This window comes from Cupressus sempervirens, chromosome 7 (assembly GCF_028749045.1).
Source record: "Cupressus sempervirens isolate cs-2001-9-10 chromosome 7, ASM2874904v1, whole genome shotgun sequence".
Lineage (NCBI taxonomy): Eukaryota > Viridiplantae > Streptophyta > Pinopsida > Cupressales > Cupressaceae > Cupressus > Cupressus sempervirens.
This window is the reverse complement of record NC_143124.1, coordinates 385,892,855-385,917,727: the sequence shown is the minus strand read 5'-3', so window position 1 is coordinate 385,917,727 and position 24,873 is coordinate 385,892,855. Positions and strand designations below refer to the sequence as shown.

The 24,873-nt window shown below is 36.7% G+C and overlaps 1 protein-coding gene, 1 non-coding gene and 2 pseudogenes across 3 annotated transcripts in view; 3 read left to right on the top strand and 1 right to left on the bottom strand.

Annotated features, from left to right (window-relative positions):
• LOC149547103 (nodulin MtN21 /EamA-like transporter family protein) overlaps positions 1–24,178 on the bottom strand; it is a 129,429-nt gene extending 105,251 nt beyond the window's left edge. For both annotated transcript variants that reach the window (XM_089791517.1, XM_089791518.1), the window contains exons 1-3: positions 23,275–24,178; positions 22,780–22,827; positions 10,407–10,529 (exon numbers count right to left, since the gene is read on the bottom strand). In XM_089791517.1, coding sequence (XP_089647643.1) covers positions 10,407–10,529; positions 22,780–22,827; positions 23,275–23,931 — 828 coding nt within the window. In that variant the 5' untranslated portion in view covers positions 23,932–24,178. The remainder of the gene's footprint in view (positions 1–10,406; positions 10,530–22,779; positions 22,828–23,274) is intronic.
• Positions 493–2,204, top strand: LOC149547106 (18S ribosomal RNA; annotated as a pseudogene).
• LOC149547105 (5.8S ribosomal RNA) lies at positions 4,959–5,112 on the top strand. Its single transcript, XR_016355014.1, has one exon. It is a non-coding gene; the product is annotated as a 5.8S ribosomal RNA (ribosomal RNA).
• Positions 5,331–7,711, top strand: LOC149547104 (25S ribosomal RNA; annotated as a pseudogene).
• Positions 24,179–24,873: the final 695 nt, after the last annotated feature.

Below are 24,873 nucleotides of genomic sequence, written 5' to 3'. Positions count from 1 at the left end.
TTAAAGTATATATTTAAATTAGATTTTTATCTATATTTTTGGAATAATCTTATATTAATATGCTCACACCTATTCTACACCTCTGAGTGCACCACAACAAGCGTATAGGGTGCAAATACTTGGGAAATGGATGTCTTTGAGTGGCCTTACAATTGAGGTGGCTAAGTGTGTGGCGCATCTTGTATAGACTAAGACTTCTTTCCAAGTAGGGGCAACATCGAGATCAAGGGTAAAGGGTTATAAATGGGATATTCTTCCCAGCTGCCTGTGAACTGAGTCTCCTTGTTGCTTCTCTCCGATCAACAATGTGATGCTTTTCTTTTGTGAAATCTTGAGCGTTGTAACTCTCACTTGTGCTATGTTCATCCCTCTTGATACTTGTGTAGGATTTTGTTTGGATGCATGGCAGAGCACATACAATCTCAGTTTCCCATCGCAACAAGCATCTCTTGGCTGTAGCAAGTCTTGGGCAGTCCTCTTGTTGTTAGAAGCTACCTGGTCGATCTTGTCAGTAATCATATGGTTGTCTCAAAGATAAAGCAATGCATGTCTAAGTATGAACTATTTCAGACTGTGAACCTACGAATGGCTAATTAAATCAATTATATTTTCTTTGATGGTACTTTACTACTCAAATAATCGAAGTAATTCTAGAGCTAATATGTTCACCAAATTATGACTCTTGGAAGGGATGCATTTATTAGATAAAAGGTCATCGCAGGCTCCTCCGCTATTCTGGTGATTAATGATAACTCGACAAATCGCACGGCCTTTGTGTTGATGACGCTTCGTTCAAATTTCTGCCCTATCAACTTTTGATGGTAGGATAGAGGCATACCATGGTGATGACGAGTGACGGAGAATTAGGGTTTGATTCTCAGAGAGGAAGCTTAAGAAATGACTACCACATCTAAGGAAGGCAGCAAGTGCGCAAATTACCCAATCCTAACATGGGGAGGTAGTGAAAATAAATAACAATACTGGGCTCATTGAGTCTGGTAACTGGAATGAGTACAATCTAAATCCCTTAATGAGGATCCATTAGAGGGCAAGTCTGGTGCCAGTCGCCATAATTTAAGTTGTTGCAGTTAAAAAAGCTCATAGTTGGACCTTGGGTCGTCATGGTCAGTTTGTCTACTTGGCGTGCACTGGCTCAAGTCCCTTTTGTTAATGACGTGTTTTTGGCTTTAATTGGTTGGGTCACAATTTCGGTGCCGTTACTCTGAAAAAATTAGAGTGCTCAAAGCAAGTCTACGCTCTAAATACATTACCATGGAATAACGTGATAGGAGTCTGGTCCTGTTCCTTTAGCCTTTGAGATTGGAGTAATGCTTAATAGGGATTATCAAGGGCATTTGTATTTCATTATTAGGGGTGAAATTTTTGGATTTATGGAAGATGAACCACTATGAAAGCATTTGCCAAGGATGTTTTCATTGATCAAGAACGAAAGTTGGGGGTTCGAAGACGATCAAATACCGTCCTAGTCTCAACCATAAACAATGTCGACCTGATGTTTCTCTAAGGACTCCACAAGCACCTTCTAAGAAATCAAAGTGTTTGGGTTCCGAGGGGAGTATGGTTGCAAGGCTGTAACTAAAGGAATTGACGAAAGGACACCACTAGGAGTAGAGCCTATGGCTTAATTTAACTCAACACGGGGAAACTTACCAAGTCCATGCATAGTAAGGATTGACAGATTGAGAGCTCTTTCTTGATTCTATGGGTGGGGGTGCATGACCTATCTTGGTGGAGCGATTTGTCTGGTTAATTTCATTAACGAACGAGACCTTAGCCTACTAACTAGCTATGCAGAGGTTCCCCTTTGTGGCCAGCTTCTTAGAGGGACTATGGCCTCCTAGGCCATGGAAGTTTGAGGCAATAACAAGTTTGTGATGCCCTTAGATGTTCTGGGCCGCACGCACGATACATTGATCTAATTGAGTTTCTCTCCTTGGCTCGAAAGGTTTGGGAAATCTTGCCAAATTGCATCATGATCGTGATGAGGAATTCCTAGTAAGCCTGAGTCATTAACTCGTGTTGACTACGTCCCTGTCCTTTGTACACACAGTCTGTCAGTCCTACCGATTAAATGATCCAATGAAGTGTTCGGATGTAATGTCCCCAATCAGAACAATGATATGATTAATATAATTTAATATAAGATTAATACAATAACATATTTTAATATAAAAATATCGAATTCTTAATATAATTACAAGAATAACAAGATATATTTTCTAAATTAAGAAATGATAATAAATAATATAAAAGAGAATTTAATAATATTTCTTACTAATCTATAGCTATCAATATACAAACAATATAATTAATAATAATATTTCTTACCTATGTAATATATGTCCAACGAACGACTCTATAGTCAATAAACCTATATTATAATAAGGGGCAAGCATGAATAACAATTACCAATCTATCAATAAAAATAGAAGTTAAAATCGAATATAATTAGTCAGGTGATCATAACAAAATCGATAGAGGGTTGACAAAATTGGCCATCTTTGGTACAGTTAGGTAGAGAAATCAAGTAATTCCCAATAAGCAAAGGCAAGGAAAATCTAAATGTGCTCCATCAAACATCATCATAGATTGTAATAATATCGAGCACCAAAGATAATAAAAAATCAAGTCTAATATCAATCAGGGCTTAATCAAAGAAATCAGTGATCAATAAGAAAACCGTATCATGACTTGGCAAATACTAACTGATTCATTATTCATAATAATGGACAGGTGCATAAGACGTGCATTTTCCCAAACTAATAACTAAGGGCACAATAATATTCTATTTAAAATATATTTGAAACATCATTTAAGAGACGGGTTAAGGGGAATAGACAAGAGATGTATCTCTTGGAAAGAACCCCTTCATCATAACAAATATAAAAAGAAAATCAATTTCTCTCTTGGACGATCATGAGAGATTTGTATAACACTATCTTATCCCTTACGGAGTACTTGGAGGAGAGCAGCACTCAAAGAATTCTACTCAATATGAATAAAGAAGAGCTTATAAGAAAGTGTAAGCACGTTCAGAGGAGAGGACATAATCACCGGAGGATACATAGCAATAAGAAGGCTTGCAGTAATTATAGAAGGCATATAGATCAAAGGAGAATTAAATAAAAATAAAGAAAAAAAGAATGGAAAACGAACAATTATAGGGAGGCATGTGTATACATCTCTTTCCTTTCTCACAATACAGTAAACACAAATACAAGAAGATAGAAGGAAAGTTAAGGATAAGGAAAAGATCTTAGACTCCTATTGGGAACTTGCATCCAGACCAAATTCACAGGAAGAGAGTTTTCAGAACGCACCAATGTAATATTGCTTAATAGGTAAACACTAATAGACTTCTGAATAACAGAAATTCATTATCATATATTCTGAATAGAGACCATAGGGAACTGTGGACTAATTTAAAGTACATAGCCATTATTTTGGTTATTAGTGAGCAAGGCACAATGAGACGGCATAAACAGGAATTCATAAGAAGACAATATACCAGCATAACCATAAAGGAAGGATAGAGAAAGTTTTTCAGTTCTAATGACAAGAGGTATATATATATTTAGAAAATGTGATTGAAGAAAGATAAATAGCAAGAAGCATATGTAAGGCATGGATGAACTGAATTTCACACCATCAGTCCACCATAAGCAATAAGGGCTCTAGAGTTATACAACAGAAAATCAGTCATACAACAGAAAATCAGTCATACATACTACATACAAGACTATCTCATAGCATTCAGATAGAAATCTATTCAATAGAATCCAACCATTAAAATTCCGAAATTCATAAATTAAACTTTAGAGGATTATATATATGTGTGTGTGTGAATAAAAATCAGAATCACAAATATGTGAATCTCTAAATGAGCTAGTGAAAAATCTGAGGTATATATCTGAGATGTGTATATGTGAGGATTGATAGAAGATCATACAAGGATAATGATGATATAGACAATTCACAAATTAAATCTCATTCATTCATTATGACAAAGTAAATAGTTGGGCACAAATGATAAATAGAAAGACGGAAGTCAAAATTTTGTATAAAATTGCAATGTTCTAACTAGGGACATTACATTGGATCGCACTGATGACAGCAGTTCCTGTTGGTGACATCACAAGAAGTTCATTGATTCTTATCATTTAGAGGAAGGACAAGTCGTAACCTTATTACCATAGGTGAACTTGTGTTAGGAGCATTGTCGGTCTGAGTCCCTTAACAATGTAGGGGAAGCAGAAGAACACGGCATGCCGTGCTCGCCTCTTCCTCGCCCCTGAAAATCTCAATGACGTCCAGACACTTGGCCTTGCAATGATGTGTTGGGCGGCTAAGCTTTAAGTACCACATCATTAGGGTCGAGGGTGATCGAGTGTCATGATTGAATGTGTGACTTCCCCACAATGGCAAGAGCCTCAGATTTAGTCTCAATTGTAATTGGTGTCTGCCAACGACATCTACATCGGAGTGAGTGGTCCTACTTGTTTGTAGTTTAGAGCAGATTCGGGCCTTTGCTCCCGTTGAGGTTGCATGCGTTGATTGCATGCACAGTGCTATGTCACGAATTCGTCATTTCGACGATGGAAAGTCGAAATTGCTACAACCCCCTATTGCGTTGCTCAGGTGTTAACTTGTTGCTTGGAGAGTTCTAAGTTCAAGATGGGTGTATTCACATGATTTGCGTGGCAAGGTCCCTCATCCAATAACACGACTCTCCTTTGCAGCGACTATGACCCTTGCGAGGTGATGGGGCTGGGACACAACACACCATTTTTTGTTGCACCCATCAGGTGCCCGGAGTGTGGGATGTGTCAACACATAACACACAGGTGCATCGCTCACTTTAGAAATCCATACAGTGTATGTGCAATCAAGTGCCCTACGCATTTAGGTTGACCAAAGAGAAAACATAACAAAATCACAACTCTCGGCAACGGATATCTCGGCTCTCGCCATGATGAAGAATGTAGTGAAATGCAATAATTAGTGTGAATTGCAAAATCTTGTGGATCATCAAGTCTTGGAATGCAAGATGCACCCAAGGCCTCGGCCAAGGGCACGTTTGCTAGAGCATTGCACTCCAAAATTGCCCTCCCTCACGACGAGCGTAGATGGTCATCAGTGTCCACAAGGGGGTAGTTGGTTAAAATGAACACGAGGTTTGTCAATCCGTCACGACGTGTGGTAGCTCCCAAAGGCCAACATTGGTTTGTGTAGATCAAGTGATGCCTCATGAAGAACTTTAGTTTGGGTGTAGCGGCCCGCCAGAGTGTGGGCACATTGCATCTCTACCACGTCCCCAAGTTAGGCATGAATACATGTTGAGTTTAAGCATATCACTGAGCAAAGGAAAAGAAACTTACCAAGATGCCCCTAGTAATGACGAGCGAACCGAGAAGTGCCCAACATGAAAATCAACGGCCCCGCCTGTCAAATTTTAGTTTGTAGAAGCATCCTTAGCGATGGACCGTGCCCAAGTCCCCTAGAAGGGGGCATCAGAGAGGGTGAGAGCCCTGTCAGGGTCGGACCCTATTGCACCACGAGGCGCTGTCGATGAGTCGAGTTGTTTGGAAATGCAGCCCTAATCGGGCAGTAAATTCCATCCAAGGCTAAATATGGACGAGAGACCAAGAGCAAACAAGTACTGCAATGGAAAGATGAAAAGGACTTTGAAAGAAGAGTTAAAGAGTGCTTGAAATTGCCAAGATGGAAGCGAATGGAGGTCAACGATGTGCCCCAGTCAAATGTGGAACAATGTGAACCGGTCTGTCACTCGGATTGGGTGGCATGTTAGCATGGGTTGTTGTGGCAGCACAAGCACGACTTTCTAATTGCACTAATACTTTCATCACAATGGTCGAGGAGCGAAGCACACACCTTTACGACGGGCTCTTGGGCACCTATGCACTTGTGGCACTAGCTAGCAGGCTTTTCCTCTGACCCATCTTGAAATACGGACCAAGAAGTCTAACATGTGTGCGAGTTGGCGGGTTGGGAAAACCCATGAGGCGCAAGGAAGCGTATAGGCGAGATTCCCTCTCCAGGGGTGCACCATTGATCGACCCTAATCTTCTGTGAAGGGTTCAAGTAAGAGCACACTTGTTGTGAGCAACCTATACTCAGTCGTCAGGGCAAGTGTCGAGCTTTGATGAGTAGGACATGGGGGTTTTTATGAAACCTTCGACATGAGCCTGGGTGGACTAGCCCTTGGTGTAGATCTTGGTGGTAGTAGCAAATATTCAAATAAGAACTTTGAAGACTGAAGTGGAGAAAGGTTCCATGTGAACAGCACTTGGACATGGATTAGTCGATCCTAAGAGATGGGAAAACCCTGTTTCAAGGGCAACCATCAAATCGAGTTACTATTCCCAAACCGGGAGGTGGTGGCAGACGGGAATGTTGCGAAATCTGGAAATGTCGGCGGGGGCCCTAGGAAGAGTTATCTTTTCTTTTTAATAGCCTTCCCACCCTGAAATCAGTTCAACCGGAGATAGGGTCCAACGGCTGGAAGAGCACCGCACGTCCCACTATGTTCGGTGCACCTTTGGCAGCGCTTGAAAATCTAGAGGATTGAGTACCGTTCACACCCGATCGTACTCATTAACTACATCAAGTCTCCAAGGTGAACAACCTCTGGTCAATAGAACAATATAGGTAAGGGAACTCGGCAAAATGGATCCGTAACTTCGGGAAAAGGATTGGCTCTAAGAGCTAGGCCTAGGGGTCTGCTCCCCAAACTCATGTGTTCTTGTCAGCCTGCCTAAGCTGCTTCCGTAGTGAGGGCGGGCCATCGCATGCTGATTGGGAAACAAACGCACGACGTCGCCTTCAAAGGGCTTTCCCTAGGTGGCAAACAATTGATTCAGAATTGGTACGAACAAAGGGAATCCAACTATTTAATTAAAATCGCGATGGTCCCTACAGATGCTAACGCAATGTGATTTCTGCCCAGTACTCTAAATGTCAAAGTGAAGAAATTCAACCAAGCACTGGTAAACGACAAGAGTAACTATAACTCTTATAAGGTAGCCAAATGCCTCGTCATCTAATTAGTGATGCGCATGAATGGATTAACGAGTTTCCCATTGTCCCTATCTACTATCTAATGAAACCACAGCCATGGGAACGGGCTTGGCAGAATCAGAAGGGAAAGAATACCCTATTGAGCTTGACTCTAATCCGACTTTGTGAAATGACTTGAGAGGTGTAGAATAAGTGGGTGTATTATATCAATCTCTCTCTTATTTGTACTTTTATACGCACTATAAGAGATATTTGCCTTAATCTTTTCCTTTCACTCTGGGGATGATATTACAGGAAAAGGAAGATTGATATCGAATTCATAGGGAGTCTAACACTTACATCAAAAGCAACACTAGATGAGGAGTTCAGAAGATTGATGCTCAGAGGGAGACTGACACATCTATCAGAAGGAGCAAAGAGATGATATGATGCTCAGGGGAAGTCTGACACATCTATCAGAAGGAGCAAAGAGAGAATATTTTTTAGTCGATTTTTGAAGATCTTGATCATCTTAGAATTAGAGTGAATTTTGACTTCATATAAACTTTTGATTTCATGCGTGTGACAACATGATTTAATGGGCCTACACCCTATATACATCATAAGGAAGTGATGACTTCCAAATGCTTATCACTTGTATCTGTAGAAGTTATTGAAAGGCGACAATCTTACAATAACTTAATCTATTATGATGAACATCTTATGATGTTGAAGTAGATCATGATAGATGATAACTTGCATGGTGGATTAAGTTCCTTAAACAAACCATGGCCTTCTATTGTGATGGACATCTTATGATGTCTAAGGAGATCGTGATAGATGATAACTTGCCTAGTGGATTTGATGGACTATTGTCATTGATGTCGAAGGCATTTAGGAGATTGATAGAAATGTTATCATTGATATCAAGATAAAAAAGAGAAGGTTCGCTATCATCAATGTAAAAGGTCCGTAAGGAAGATTCTAAGTGGTCTAACACACCAAAGAATTACAGTGGAGAACTAATTTATATGGTAATCCTCAGCAATGACAGTATGAACAAGCAATACAAAGAGACTCAAGAATTACCTACAACCATTAACAGAAGTATACGTTGGACCACATACATCAACGTGGATCAAGTATAGTACCTTTGAGGCTCGCCGTGAGTCACCGTCCTTAATGGGTGTCCTATGTTGCTTCCCAGCCTAACAAGCTCCACAATTTTTTTGAATCTGAGTTTGATGTCTGCTGGCACCCTCATTCCCTTTCACCCAAAGTGTGAGTTTGCATTTGTATTTCGGCATAGGGTTTAGCTGCTACATGCCCAGTCCCTTGATCTTCTGGCGTGGTTTTATTTAGCATTTGTTTCTGGCACTTGATTGACTGAAATGAAAATCAAACTTCAACATTTCTGTCATTGGCGTTGACCATTTGCTGCATTTAAAACACCTAAAAATTCACTGTCTGCATTTAGGTGCACATTTCTTCCTACGCTGAAGGTTAAGTCCATCATAATTCTGGGCATGTATTTCAGAGCTGTTGCAGGCTTGATAGGGAGTTAGGCATTTATAATCAACGCTACTCCTGGGGCATTGAAAATACCTGTGCATTCAGCACCAATATTGGCAACCATGATGAAGGCAGCATTCAAATACTAAGGCAGCAAATGCAGTCGTTCTTAGCATGGTCATTTTAGACTTGGAGTAAGCAATTCACAAGTTCGGCATGATGTACCAGGTTCAGTGTTGTAATTTGTCTGATTATTAAGCACTAGTTTTTGAGTGAACATTAATTGCAATCAGTCTTAGATGTCCAGGAAATTTGAATTACATTCCAGTTCCATTTCATATTTAATACTAATAGAGAATTTCTTTTGCAAGTAATAATTAGCAAAATCTTCAATTGCAAGTGAAATCATCTTTGGGTAGTTGGCATTGCCAGTTGTGAGATATTTCTTTCAATATTGCTAATATTTGAGTCGGCATTTCAAAGTCCAGGAAGTTGCAAATTAAAAATATCTGGAAACACATATTACTTAGCAATCGCAGAAGTGTGAGCCAGTTAGTGTCATTATAGAAAGTCGTGCCTGAAGCTGCAAAACCCACACAGTTTGAAAGAAAAAATATTGCACAGAAGAGAAGTGCAAAGATGTGGCAGGTTTCTGGGAAAAAAAGGACCAAGAAACAGCAAAACCAGTTGTGCACGGGTGTGTTTTGTTCCTGCAAAAATAAGAAACTGAAAAAGATCGTAGAAACGATCTTATCTACATATTTTACATCATATACAAAAGATGACCATTAAATAGAAATCTTCTAATAGTCTCCTCATTATAGATCTGCCTACATGAATACGTATTTATTTCTCCATAGTTAATATCAGCTACTCCTTGAATGTCTTAAATATTACTACTAACATAGGAACTTCATTGTTTCACTATTACTTGAACTTGCACATGAAAATCATACATTCACAGATCTTATCCTTGTGTACAGAAATGATGAATACTACAGAACATAATTAGCTGCAATATAAGCTCCCCAACCCATCTTTCCAACTAACTCTGATACCATGAAAGAAGAGGAATTTAACATACAAAAATAATATTTATTTTCCTCTATTCTGTTCAATATGCTATTACATATTAATAGTATTTTTATACCCTACATTATAGGAGAGTTATCTCCCCTAAAACTACTACTATAAATAGACCAGTTGTTCTAAGAAATAGCAATTAAAACACGCTAATTTAATTTTTTACACATTATTTTATCTAACACACTGACAAAACTAATGATGTAACACCCATAATAAGTGCGTGTTATTATAAATCACTGAATACCTAATTCATTCACACGATACTAACCCATGTGAGCACTAACTCCTAACAAATTGCTCAACCCAAAATAAAAGCAAATACTGTTTGATCTACACAAAGGGTGATTCTCATAACTAAAATCTGATTCAATTACATAAGGAAAGTACATGATTTCTTCAAAAAAGGGATCTTCCATAAAGCGAACATTAGTAATTTTAATCTACATCCTGTAAATATAGAAAGATGGGGAGCAGTAGCTCTAGCCAAAATGTTCATCCAAAGATGATGATCCCTCAATCTACAGTATAAATTATGATAATCAGTTGTACATAATATGTACTCCAAACAACAAAACATAACTGTGGAAAAAGCATGAAAAGAAAAAGTGAAACCCACTCTATGACACAATTTTTATGGCAAATAAAGTGAAAATTACCAAGTAATGAACAAAGAAAAACTTGCCATATTTACATCCAAAAACAAGTTGAAGTGTACATAACCATTTTAATCCAAATCCCATTCTGCATTTACAATTATGTAGTATGCTTACCTCCAGAAGCAAGAGACCTATAACTCCTAGCACAAGACCTGAAACACCAACTCTACCAATGGACTCCCCAAACAAGATTGATGCAAGTATAGCAACTGTCAACGGCTGGGAATCAATAATAACCTGAACATGAAATAATACTGAGGAATTAGCTATGAACAGTAATTAGCAACAAATACAATGTCAAATTTTCCAAGCCCAGCAGCAGATGACACATCCATCCAATTAATCACCCATAATATCCATGCAAACTTATCATTGCACAAGGCAAACGTTCATGGTCTCTACTGTTCGTAACAAGTATCTTCACAATCATCTTACAAAAAACAAGCAGACATCTATAGAAGCATTTTAGATTCAAAAAAAACATGTTAATTGCATATTCAACCTTTTTCATCAACCATTGGATGGTCTAAACAACTGTCTAAAGCATATTAAAGTCTGCAAAATACAATTCACAAAGGTTCTATTGTTTTTGAAAAGCTAGAATTATTCTAATTTTGAGCTGGAGCTTCTTCTTTTAATTATAGCTCTTAAAAGATGAGAACCGAGATATCTAGACAAATTCGATATAACAATGATTCTTCCCAAGTGCAATCAACTGGACTTGGCAAATACGGAATCCTCCTTTACTATCAGAGTAAAGTATTAAAGAAATTTCACTGAAGTGGCATTGAGACATAGGAGAAATAAATATAGATTTGAAGCCAAAAAGGCATAATGGTAAAGGCAGATTTTTAGGTCACCACTAAGTGAGATACCAATTTGATGTCTGACCTCCATGTAGAGTCCTATAAGGGAATTCCTTTTAAGTTACCTTTAATATCATTCAAAACCTCAGCATATTAAAATTTAGTGTTATGACTGACATTGACTAACAATATTGCAAAAAGTTTGAAATCGAATTACAAACTTGACACATGAGTGGGAATTGTGTTTTTTTGGCAATGACAGTCATGACACTAAATTTTCAATAATATATGAATGCATAGTAAAATGAATTCCCTGTTAAGAAATTTTCCTTTGATGGTCATGAAAGGAATTCGTAGGGAATGTATGCAAACCAGAGTCTCAAGGGAGGACTCCCTTGAGACTGCGAGAGCATGGGTAGGGTGTAGTCCATCCATTGTGGGTTGTTGCACCTAAGGGAAACCTCAGGCCCATAGTTACTCATTCACCCCATAGCCCATGATATCCATTGTGAGTTGGCAAGTTCAAAGAATTCCCCAAGCCCAAGGGAACTCATTTGCCCCTTGGCCTATGTTGCATGGATCATAAGCCAACTCCATCCTTCAAGCCACCTTGGAGATAGCATACTCTTGTTGATCAAGCCCAAGAGAACTAATTTGCCTCCCAGTCCACAAGTGTTGCATCTCGGGGTGGCATGCTCGATAAGATGTATGAACATTACCTTCTCAACAAGACTGGGAACACTCATTTGCCTCCTCGCCCAAGAAAATACAACTCGGGGTGGTGTGCTTGCTGCAAGGTAGGACAACTCTCTCGCCGCTTTTGACTCAAAAGGCTGAAAACACCTTCCCATATGCAATTCATTACAATTGGATTGCAAATAGACTATTACAAGGAAATTATAATTAGTTTACAGTTATAGCATTCATATAATATAATCATCCTACATTATTTATTCTTAAATCACAATATAAATATATTTTATTGTACATGTATGCAATAATTAAATATTCTAACTTAGAGCTGGAATGATAGCTATATTCTATTAATGTTTAAGTTCCTTTCCTTTATTTTCTTATTTCTTATATTGATCTCTTTATCTGCCTTTCTGCCTTGATTCTCAATCAGATCTGATTCCCTTCCATTCAATGCCTTTTCTCCAAGAGGATGTCTTCTCTATAGAATCATCAAGAGAGGATGAAAAGTCTCAACTCTTTCCAAGAACATAATCATTAATGGGGCTGTTGAAAAGTTTTTTGCAATGTTACCTCGGGACATGTCCCCAACCTAAAAAACCCATCCATGTACAGAAAATGTCTAAGGAACTTGCAGACAGCCAGGGGACATCTCCACCCTATCCCTGTTTTTTTTAAATTCTCAGGAAACATCCCAGAAACTCGAGGACATTGAGAAATTGTTTTAGGGATGGCCATACATCACAAGGACAGTCGAGGACACCTCAGGGACACCTTGGATGTCCCTAGGACATATGGGTGTCCCCAATGGGATAGGCTGCATTAGATCTTAGGAAAACATTTTTTTCTTTTATACAACTTTTTTCTTTTTTAGTTTTTAAGTAGGCTCCTTCCAAGTTCACCCTAGCATGTAATAACTTTTGGTAGTTGATTCTTACTATTTGAGGCCCACTAATTAGTATTTGGCAATATTATATTGCAAATTGTGAAATTAAGAATGTTGTTACAGTCATGCTACACACTCAGAATCATATAGCAGAATGTTTGCAAGGAATTGGGAAAGTCTGAAAAGTGCATTGCAGACCTAGAACATGTATCTTTCTGTCATTTTGTGGCAATACATCAATGCTAGGTTGGTTTTGGGTTGATTTGGGTCCTTTCTTGAATATTTGGTGAATATTGGAGGTTGCATCAAGGTGCCATCTTGCTGTAACAGGCTTATATCATGATTAGAACTGTATAGGAAACCTGTTTGTATTGATATTGATCCACTTACAATGAGATAGAGCTGTACTTATAGGGGTATAATGGTGTAACCCCAATTTAGATCATTGGTGAATGTGGCCTAGAGTTAGAAGAGCATTGGGAGACATACTTGATCCACTATTTGTAGCAGCCCTTTCAGGAGTCAATGTCAAACCTGCAACAGTCAACTCCAACATAGTTTCCAACGTTTTTAATGTTAGTACTTCATGTGTGTTATTTCATGTACAAGTACTAGTGTGCAAATGATTATCTTCGAAAGTAATTGTAACGCTATGCCTATAATGTGTACACTGATCATTTATATCAGACTTAAATGATAGTAGTATGCTCCAATTTGGAAGGTGGTTTGTTGTTCTTGTTGCTATTGACAAAGAATTCTGAATTATATTTTTGGGTGTATTTCAATTTTTGTATGTTATTTTTTTATTATTACATGCATATTGACAATGAATCTAAATCTTTCCCTAAAATGACAATGTCCAATCAAAATAAGAAACGTAATATAGTTTGAATTTTAACTTTATCAATAAAACATCTTTATAAAAATAATTGTGTTTTAGTTCTTGTAATCATGTTAGACAATATTTGATATACAATTCGGAAGACCATTTATTTCAATTAGGGTTAGGGATCCAACAACAAATATAAATGTGTATATATCTATAATCATCTAAATCTACTTCAATCATGCTATTCAGCCCAATTAAGCTTGAGAGCATGCAACATCCAAATAAGACAATTGTTAAGAATGTAACATGATAATCTCCAGGTCTATAAGTGCAGGTCACACTTATTCTTCTAAATCTAGATGTCTACGAGTGGCTCTAAATACTCTCATTATTTCCTTTATAAGGCAGCAATTTTTCAGATTTGCTTGCATTAATACTAAACTAATATTATATGTTAGTTAGTGTTTAATATTAAACTAAGTCTTAAAAGGTCGCCAATTTTGAGAAAGGTTATGATAGCCGACCAAGTATAGGGACATATCCTTTGAGGGTTAAGTCTCTTGCTTTAGAAATTTAGATGGGTGCTGATGCAGTTTGAAGGACACAAAGAAAAACTTAGGTCTGCTTCTTCAAGTATCTTCATCCAACGAATTATAAATCAGAATTACTCTTCTTCAATCAAGATTGATTTTAGAAGTATTGGATCTGCATTAAACAAGGTGTTAACTTCCTCAACATTTCATAACATTCAGAATATTAAGATATCATTCTCAGCAATTTAAGACTGAATCAAAAGTCTGATCCAAAAAGTTAAAAGAATTTGCAGAAATTTTACATGGTATCAAAGCCAAGTTATTAAATCCAAGGCTCTGCAAATTCAGTCATCAGACTCTATATATTCTTAGTAATTTTCTCCTATCTTCAATGGCATATAGAATCAGACCCAAGGACAGGTTTGATGGGAAAGAACACTTTGAAGCCTGGAAATTCAGAATCTTAATGATTCTTAAAGACAACAATGTAAAACAATTCATTGATGGAGCATCCAAACAACCCCCACTTGAACCTCACAAATCCATATGGAGCAATGGAAATAGAAAAGCTATTCAAATCATCTTGGATGGAGTTTAAAATGATATCGTACCTATGCTTACGAAACATCAAACTGCCTATGATATGATGAATGCATTACAAAATGTATATGAAGTAAACAATGCAACTAGGGTTCTTACACTAAAAAGGAAACTAAATCACATCCAAATAAAGAAAGGAGAATCGATAAACTCTTATTTCCTAAGAATTGCCAGCATTAGAGATGAATTATCAAGCATAGGAACCATCATTAATGACACTGAACTAACGCTTATGGCTATAGATGGATTGCCAGATTCATGGCAAATATTCACACAAGAAATAAGTGCTAGAGATCAGCTTCCAGACTTTAACAAACTCAAGAATGATTGTCTTCAAGAAGAGTCTAGAAAACTAAAGAAAGGAGGGAAACCAAAAGTAGAAGATGAAGAACTTCACGTTCTTAATGCAAACTCCTATAAGGGCAGGAAGAAGCATTTCAAGAAGAAAAGGGTAAATCAAAAGAATGGAAAGCCCAAGAAAGATCTATCTAAAATAAAGTGTTTCAAATGTGAAAAATTTGGACACTATTGATCTAATTGTCTTGAAAATTCCAAACAACAGGCAAATTGTACAAATGTCATTAGAGAAGAAGATACTTATGATCCTGAGAATTGTGTTTTGTATTCCTCTCTATCAAATGAAATTTCAAACAAAGCATGGGTGATTGATATTGAATCTTCTAGACATATAATGGGATACAAAGAAACTCTAGATTGTTTATCAAAGAAAGTTAACAGTGAAGTTACCATTGGTGATAACTCTGCACACTCAGTTGAAGGAATTGGAAGTTGTACTTTGAAACTAAAATCAGGCAATACTCTTCTTCTTAAAGGTGTACTCTATGTACCAGGGATTAAAAGAAACCTAATCTCAATTACAGCACTTGAAGATGATGGACACAATGTTGTATTCGTGGATGGCAAAGTATTAACTTGGGCTAACAACTCTTCCATCAAGAAAGAAAAGTTAATTGGTCAAAGAAAGGGATATTTGTATGAATTGAATACAGAATCTAGTCAATTCATTCAAGCCCTAGTTCACGAAGCTGAAGATTCAAACGAAATATGACACAGAAGATTAGGGCATCTAAACTTTAAAACTTTATCAACTATGGAAAATATGGTTACTGGATTACCCAAATTAAATAAAGATCATTCTAGTATTTACAAGGAGTGTGCTCTGGGTAAAAGCACTAGAAGTCCCTTTCATGATAGTACTAGGAAAACAAATAATGTACTAGAATTAATTCATTCAGATTTATGTGGACCTATGTCCATTCCTTCTCTTGGAGGATTCTGGTATTATATCTTGTTCATGGATGACTTCTCTAGGAAAACATGGATTTAGTTCTTAAAATGCAAGGAATCAGAAGAAATCCTACAAAGATTTAAAGAATTCAAAGCATTAACTGAAAAAATTTTAGGACATAAAATTAAAACCCTTAGAACAGATAACAGAGGAGAATATACCTCAGACTTGTTTAAAAGGTTTTGTAAAGAATTAGGGATCAAGAGGGAGTCCACTGTTCCTTATAACCCAAAACAAAACGGGGTAGCTGAAAGAAAGTATAGGACAATTATAAAAGCTGCTAGGGCTATGATTTTTGACCAAAATCTAGAATACTATCTTTCGGCAGAAGCCTCTTGTACTGCTGTATATATTTAAAACAGAAGCCCTCATTCCTATCTTAAAGATAAAACCCCTGAAGAAGTATTTACTAAAGTAAAACCCAATGTAAGTCATCTCAGAATTTTTGGATGTCCTGTATATATTCATGTTCCAAAAGAAAAGAGAACAAGTTAGAACCCTCTGGAAAGGTATCTTTGTAGGGTATAGTGAAACTTCTAAAGCATATAGAATTTTCATACCTGGACAGAAAACTATAGAACTTAGCAAAGATGTAATCTTTGAGGAAGATCTTGCATCAAAAGAGCCATAAGTTCTGATGAACCTTCTCCTTTATCGAGTTCTGAAAGAAATAGTGAATCTGGATCCCAGAGGGAGAACTTAGAAAAGATTGAAGATGAAATTCAAAATATGAACCTTGAAGAAAATTCAAAGAAAAGACCACTTTGGGCCATAAAAACAGTTGAAGCAGCTCAAGACTTTGTTGCACCTTCAGGAACAGTCAGAGAAAGTAAAAGACCTAAAAGATTCTCTAGTTATACAGCAGATATGATTGACTTATCCAAAACAGAGCCAACCAATCCTTCTGATGCTATTAAACATTCAGCCTGAAAAGAAGCTATGACAAAAGAATACCAATCAATTATGAAAAATGATGTTTGGAAAATTGTTCCAAGACCTAAAGGAAAATCTATTGTTTCTTCGAAGTGGATATTTAAAATAAAGCATGTTGTTGATGGTAGTATTGAGAAATATAAAGCTAGATTTGTAGCCAAAGGATTTTCTCAGAAAGAAGGGATTGATTATGAAGAAACCTTTGCTCTTGTTGCCAGATATACCTCCGTACGAGCAGTCTTAGCAATTGCTGCATCAAAGGGATGGAAGGTACATCAGATGGATGTAAAAATAGCATTCCTAAATGGAAAGATTTCAGAAGAAGTCTATCTGGAGCAACCGGAAGGATTTGAAACCCATGATCCTAATGCATTTGTTTGAAGGCTCAAGAAAGCTCTCTATGGGCTTAAACAGGCTCCCAGGGCCTAGTAGGATTGATAATTATCTCACTGGCTTAGGATTCTCCAAGAATGAAGCCAATCCAAACTTATATTATAAAAGATATAAGGATGATATGGTAATTCTAATATTGTATGTTGATGAATTATTAATCATGGGTGATGATCATCTTATAGATCAGTGCAAGAAAGATCTAACTAGAGAATTCGAGATGGAAAACTAGGGGCCTCTCCATTACTTCCTAGGATTGGAAGTACGAAAAAATTCTAATAGTATCATACTTAATCAAGGAAAGTACACATCAGATATCTTGAAGAGATTTGGAATGTGGAATTGCAAGTCTATGTCTTCTCCAATGGAGACTAATTTACATAAACTTAAAGAAGCAGCTGCAGAATCACCTCCAATAGATTTTACTCTCTACAGACAGATGACTGGGTCCCTTATGTACTTAGTAAATACAAGACCTGATATTTGCTATGTTGTTAATGCCTTAAGTCAGTTTATGTGTGAATAGGAGGAGATTCACCTAGTTGTTGTTAAACACATTATGAGATACTTACAAGGCACTCTTAATTATGGACTCAAATATGAGAAAGTTGCTTTAGATTTGCATGGATTCACCGATTTAGATTGGGCTGGAAGTGTTAAAGACAGGAAAAGCACTTCAGGATGTTGTTTCAATTTAGGATCAGCTATGATTTCATGGATATGCAAAAAGCAGTCTTCAATAGCTCAAAGCTCCACAGAAGCCGAATACATTGCAGCAATGATGGCCTCCCGAGAAGTAGTATGGCTGAGGAAGTTACTTGTGGGATTATTTGGGTAAGCCATGAATCCTACGATTATTCATTGTGATAATCAGAGTTCCATCAAGCTCTCAGTGAATCCAGTTTTCCATGACAGGTCCAAACATATTGAAATTCCTTACCATTATGTAAGAGATATGGTAGATAGGAATTCTATAAAATTGGAATACATTTGTACTATAGATCAAACAACAAACATACTCACCAAACCTCTATCTAAAGTAAAGATAGAACACTTCAGGAGAAGACTTGGTATGGTTGAGTTGTAATACATTTGTGCTCTCTTGATTATTAATAAAATAATTTTATTTTTGTCAGGCTATTGACTGTTATGGGCTCCACCATTTGTATCTATTTGTATTCATTATTTTAAGAGGTGACGATCTCTGAAAAATAATGAACACTCATATAAAACATTATGAGAGGTGACGATCTCTTAGATAATGTGCTAAAAAGTAGAGATCTACTATAAGATCTAGATGAGTTCAAGATCATTTTGTGATGTTGACATTGCTATGTTCATGGGTCACAAATTGGATAAAGGAAGAATCTTAGTATTCTCCAGGTTTATCCTATATTCTGGTAGATCTTAAACTCAAGATCTTGTTGTGATATAGAAATACTAGTTCCTATGAGTCACAACTTGGATAAATGAAGAAATTAAATTACTCTTCAGATTTATTCTATAACTTATCACTAGTAGCAGTGATTTGTCATATCACAGATTGAGTAATATGACATTGTGTTATGTGTTCTATGATATCACATACTAAGAAGATTCAGACAGATATAGAGTATTAATTCTTGCCTATTCATCTGTATTGATGTTGCTAGATATAATATCTCTCTATGAGATTATCAATTCAAGAGGGAGTGTTACGAATGTAACATGATAATGTCCAGGTCTATAAGTGCAGGTCACACTTATTCTTCTAAATCTAGATGTCTACGAATGGCTCTAAATACTCTCATTATTTCCTTTATAAGGTGGCAATTTTTCAGATTTGCTTGCATTAATACTAAACTAATATTATATGTTTGTTAGTGTTTAATATTAAACTAAGTCTTAAAAGGTCGCCGATTTTGAGAAACGTTAGGATAGCCAACCAAGTATAGGGACATATCCTTCGAGGGTTAAGTCTCTTGGTTTAGATATTTAGATGGGTGCTGGTGCAGTTTGAAGGACACAAAAAAAAACTTAAGTCTGCTTCTTCAAGTATCTTCATCCAGCGAATTATAAATCAGAATTACTCTTCTTCAATCAAGATCGATTTTAGAAGTATTGGATCTGCATTAAACAAGGTGTTAACTTCCTCAACATTTCATAACATTCAGAATATTAAGATATCATTCTCAGCAATTTAAGACTGAATCAAAAGTCTGATCCAAAGTCAAAAGAATTTGCAGAAACTTTACAACAATTACCCCTTGGCCCACAAGTGGCAGGAGTACCCACTAATATCATTCTGTCACTTGGGGTGGTCTGCTAAATTTGAAGGAGCCCAACTCGTTGAGGAAGATTAGTCAGCCAATTAAGCCCATGAGCTTACAACATTCAACTGAGACAACTCACCCCTTGGCCCACAAGTGGCCCAAATGTCAATTAATACAATTCCATCACTACGGTTGACCTACTTAATTTGAGGGAACCAATTTCCTGCCTCTTCCTAACATATTTTCTTACATTCTCATATGAATAAATTTGGGCATAAACAATAGATAACTTTTGATACTGCTATCAGGATTTAACTGTGTGATTTTGAGTCAAACTCATGAAACATGGGTCAATGGGTTTGACTCAAAATCACACAGTTAAATCCTGATAGCAGTATCACAATTTGACTGTGGAAATTATCTCCTACTTATCAATTGATGAGCTTAAGGGATTTTCTAATGAATGGTTCATAAGGCACAACACTTGGTGAAGGTTTTGCAAATGGGGTTGCAAGATTTGGGTTTAACCATGGAGGAAACTCCGTAGTTAAGCATGCTCAAGCTGGAGTAGTACTGGGATGGCTAACCTCCCGAAAATTCTCGGTGCTTCACCCCTGTGAGCATCACCTGGATCCAATGAGTGCTAAGTGTTCCATTTATTCTCATGAGAGATGGATTCATGTTGAATCATTACTCATGAAACATGGGTCAGTGAGTTTGACTCAAAATCACACAATTAAATCCTAACAGCAATATCACAATTTGACTTGTTGTGGAAGTTATTTCCTACTCATCAATTGATGAGCTTAAGGGGCTTTCTAATGAATGTTTCATAAGGCACAACACTTGGTGAAGATTTTGCAAATGGGGTTGCAAGCTTTGGGTTTAACCATGGAGGAAACTTCGTAGTTAAGCGAGCTCAGGCTAGAGTAGTATTGGGATGGGTGACCTCCTGGGAAGTCTTGGTGCTTCACAGGATCACCTAGATCCAATGAGTGCTAAGTGTTCCATTCATTCTCATGAGAGATGGATTCATGTTGAATCACTACTCATGAAACATGGGTCAATGAGTTTGACTCAAAATCACACAGTTAAATCCTAATAGCAATATCACAATTTGACTTGCTGTGGAAATTATCTCATACTTATCAATTGACGAGCTTAAGGGCTTTCTAATGAATGATTCATAAGGCACAACACTTAGTGAAGGTTTTTTGCAAATGGGATTGCAAGCTTTGGGTTTAACCATGTAGGAAACTTCATAGTTAAGCATGCTCAGGCTGGAGTAGTATAGGGATGGTTGACCTCCTAGGAAGTCTCGGTGCTTCACCCATATGAGCATCACCTAGATCCAATGAGTGCTAAGTGTTCCATTTATTCTCATTAGAGATGGATTCATGTTGAATCACTATTCATGAAACATGGGTCAATGAGTTTGACTCAAAATCACATAGTTAAATCCTGATAGCAATATCACAATTTGACTTGCTATGGAAATTATCTCCTACTCATCAATTGATGAGCTTAAGGGGCTTTCTAATGAACGGTTCGTAAGGTACAACTGTTGGTGAAGATTTTGCAAATGGGGTTGCAAGCTTTGGGTTTAACCATGGATGAAACTCCATAGTTAAGCGCGCTCAGGCTGGAGTAGTATTGGGATGGGTGGCCTCCCCGGAAATCCCAATGCTTCACCCCTATGAACATCACCTAGATCCAATGAGTGCTAAGTGTTCCATATATTCTCATGAGAGATGGATTCATGTTGAATCACTACTTATGAAACATGGGTCAATGAGTTTGACTCAAAATCACACAATTAAATCCTAATAGCAACATCACAATTTGACTTGCTGTGGAAATTATCTCTTATTCATCAATTGATGAGCTTAAGGGGCTTTCTAATGAATGGTTCATAAGGCACAACACTTGGTGAAGGTTTTGCAAATGGGGTTGCAAGGTTTGGGTTTAACCATGGAGGAAACTCCATAGTTAAGTGCGCTCAGGTTGGAGTAGTACTAGGATGGGTGACCTTCCAAGAAGTCCCGGTGCTTCACCCCTATGAGCATCACCTAGATCCACTGAGTGCTAAGCGTTCCATATATTCTTGTGAAAGATGGATTCATGTTGAATCACTACTCATGAAACATGGGTCAATGAGTTTGACTGAAAATCACACAGTTAAATCCTGATAGCAATATCATAATTTGACTTGCTGTGGAAATTATCTCCTACTTATCAATAGACAACTTATTTATTAAATAAAAGAAACATACTAAAGTTGATTAACATCTTAATAAGAGATATTTAAAGAGCATAGAAACATGTGTATGATGATATTTATCTACATCTACATTGCATACATATCAAACAGTCTCGTGCATACCACAGTATTTAATATATCCAAATATGGATGTATTCTGAATTGCAGACCTCTTCTCTCAATACTGGCTTGTCTTTTTCTTCCTTGATCCCCTTTCCAATTAAACGATTCACCATATGTATCCCTCCAGAAGGGATGAAAGGTCGCCACTTTCTCAAGGTGTACATCTCATAATTGAGGCATCGCTGTTTAACTTACTTGCTGCTCTATGAATATAATCATTGCTTTAAATGCATGACTGTTTTTGTATGGTAATCGTATCGCTGCCCTTCATAATAAGAATTGCTGCCTCTTAATAAAACTCCCAACTGCCACATCTTATTCTTTTGTTAGTTATCCAATTATTGAAATAGGCAATTGATATAATTTATAGATGTCTTCGCATAATTAGTCGCTGTATGATAAACTTATTTCATGGATTGATGCATCAATTAATTTAATCCTTTCTTTTGATGCAGGGGCATGACAAATAGTTGATATCATGCATTCACTAAATACGTGCCATACTAATTGTATCAGGAGTGCTATGAATCAAATAGATTGCTGATCGCTGGACTTCCTTAATAATTCATATATTTTTTATTTGTTATTTGGTGCTTAGGATAGGGAGCATAACAATTTTGACATCCTAAAACTATGGAAATTTCTCCCAAAATCAAAGAAGCGTTGCAACTAGCATCATAAGATATACTGGCTGTCAAATATTTGATGCAAAACAACCTCATCTAATGCAGAGAAAAGCAAATCATATAATAAAATTAAGAACTATTTCAAAATCAGATTCATACATTTAAATGTAAGGATACCTTTTCGATGGGCCAAGCAAGTGCTGAAAAAATGGAAATCAGGGTAAACTCGAAATGTAAATTGACTTACGCTTCCAAGCCCTGCACTAGTCCTCTTTAAACCTTCTGCCAAGAAGCCCTTCACAAGCATCAAAGTTAATCTGTCAGGTATCAATTTAATTCAAAATTCCAACATGTTAGCCTGGTAAAGCTCAACATTATTGCCCCCCCACAATCCGACAATACTCAAACATTTAAGCTACCCAGATGTATGATATGTTATCTAAGAATTGTATCTTCATAAAATGTTGGAGTTCAGGGGATATATCGTGTGATGCAAACTCTTTCCCTAACCAAATTTTACAGGGAGCACAATGTGATTTATTTATCTGGAGAGGCTCAAGGCAAAAGTTCAATAATATCAGCTCTGCATTCCAAGCAAGAAGAGTTTCTTAATGAAATAGATGTCTTCCTTGGAATCTTCAGAGGCAGTGACTATAAGTTTCAATTCTAATACATCAATTAGTTTTTCAATGCCAGACTGAAGGTGCCAAATGAAAGTGAAAAACGAAAATAAAGTGAGCACCTGAAAACATGCAGCATCCACCAGACCAAAGAGTGCCACAGAGAACCATGGCATGAAACCGGCGGGCTGTTTCTTCCCGCTGTACTGTGCAAAACCGATCAAAATAAGCCCAGACGGAATAAGCCTTACAGCAGCAACAAAAAAAGAGCCTGTCTTTGGCAAAACCTCCTTCATGGCTACCATAGCAGTGCCCCAGAAAAAGAAAGGAGATATTAATAAAAGTGTATCCAAAATCGCATTCACCATTCCATCAAATTCTTGTTTCTCGGATTTCTCAAAGCTAGATGACAAGGGTCGCAATTTTTCACCCTGAAAATCATCATCATCCGTATCATTAGAAATAACACATTCGACATCCAACCCAGTCCCGATACAATCCATGTCTGCCGAGGAATCCATTTTTGGGTCACCATTTTGTGTTACCATTGAGCTTCCGGGCACCTCTGAATTGCTTCTCGTGCACTGCATTGTGATTTTTTTCCCAACAACTGAATGCAGCCGAGAGTTGTTTTTCTTGGAAAACTTGGCGACAGAGAATTGAGCTGTCCTCTGATGGTTTTTCCCATTTAGGTATAATGAGGCCTTTGGATAATTGGCACGAGAGGAGCATGGCCAGCGTTGAGTTAAACAATTATTAACTAATATGCATTTTTCCATGGCTGAAATGCTGCTCAGTGCAGAACTGAGTAGTTGAGATGCAGTTGTTTTAAATGAGTTTATCGGTTTTTCTTCCGGGAATTAACTCTCGTTCGGGAAAATGTTCATTGTCGAGCGGATCATCAGCTCTGTAAGAAATGAAATTAAAAGCCTCACATTGCGCCTGTGGCTGGGGTTTAATTCTGCATTCAGACAGTTCTGTTTTCCAATCATGGGGGAGAATTGTTTTATGTAACGAGAACAGGATGATGTCTGACAAGTTTTTGTATTTTTTGTATCTTTTTTAATATTTAATCCTTTATACAATAATGTTATAAAAATTTAAAAATAAGTGGATAAAATCACATTTCAAAGTTTACTAGTTCGTGGGAAGGCAGGAGATGAGTTCCTGTAAGTCAGGATGCCGTAATTTATAATAGTTTAATTAGATAGAATATTAAAATTAAAATTTTAATAAAATTTGATATAATTTTATTAATATTTAATTAATATTATAAAATTTGATTAATTGATAAGTAGGAGATAATTTCCACATAAAGTTAAATTGTGATATTGCTATTAAGATTTAACTGTGTGATTTTGATTTTACTCCTGTGAGATCACCTAAATCCAATGAGTGCTAAGTGTTCCATTTATTCTCATGAGAGATGGATTCATGTTGAATAACTACCCATGAAACATATCCTGATAGCAATATCACAATTTGATTAATTTTTAAAAAATTAAACTATACTTCTACATTAAAAATCTACTTTTTAATTAAAAATAATAATATTTTTATTTTAAAAGTATAATTAAAAATTAATATATAATTAAATATAAATGTCATCATACTATTATAACTAATTAAGTTGTATCTTAAATATTAATATTATAACTAATTAAGGTATCTTAAAGTATTAATATTTTATTTAAACTAAAAAATATTATATGCAAGCAAAA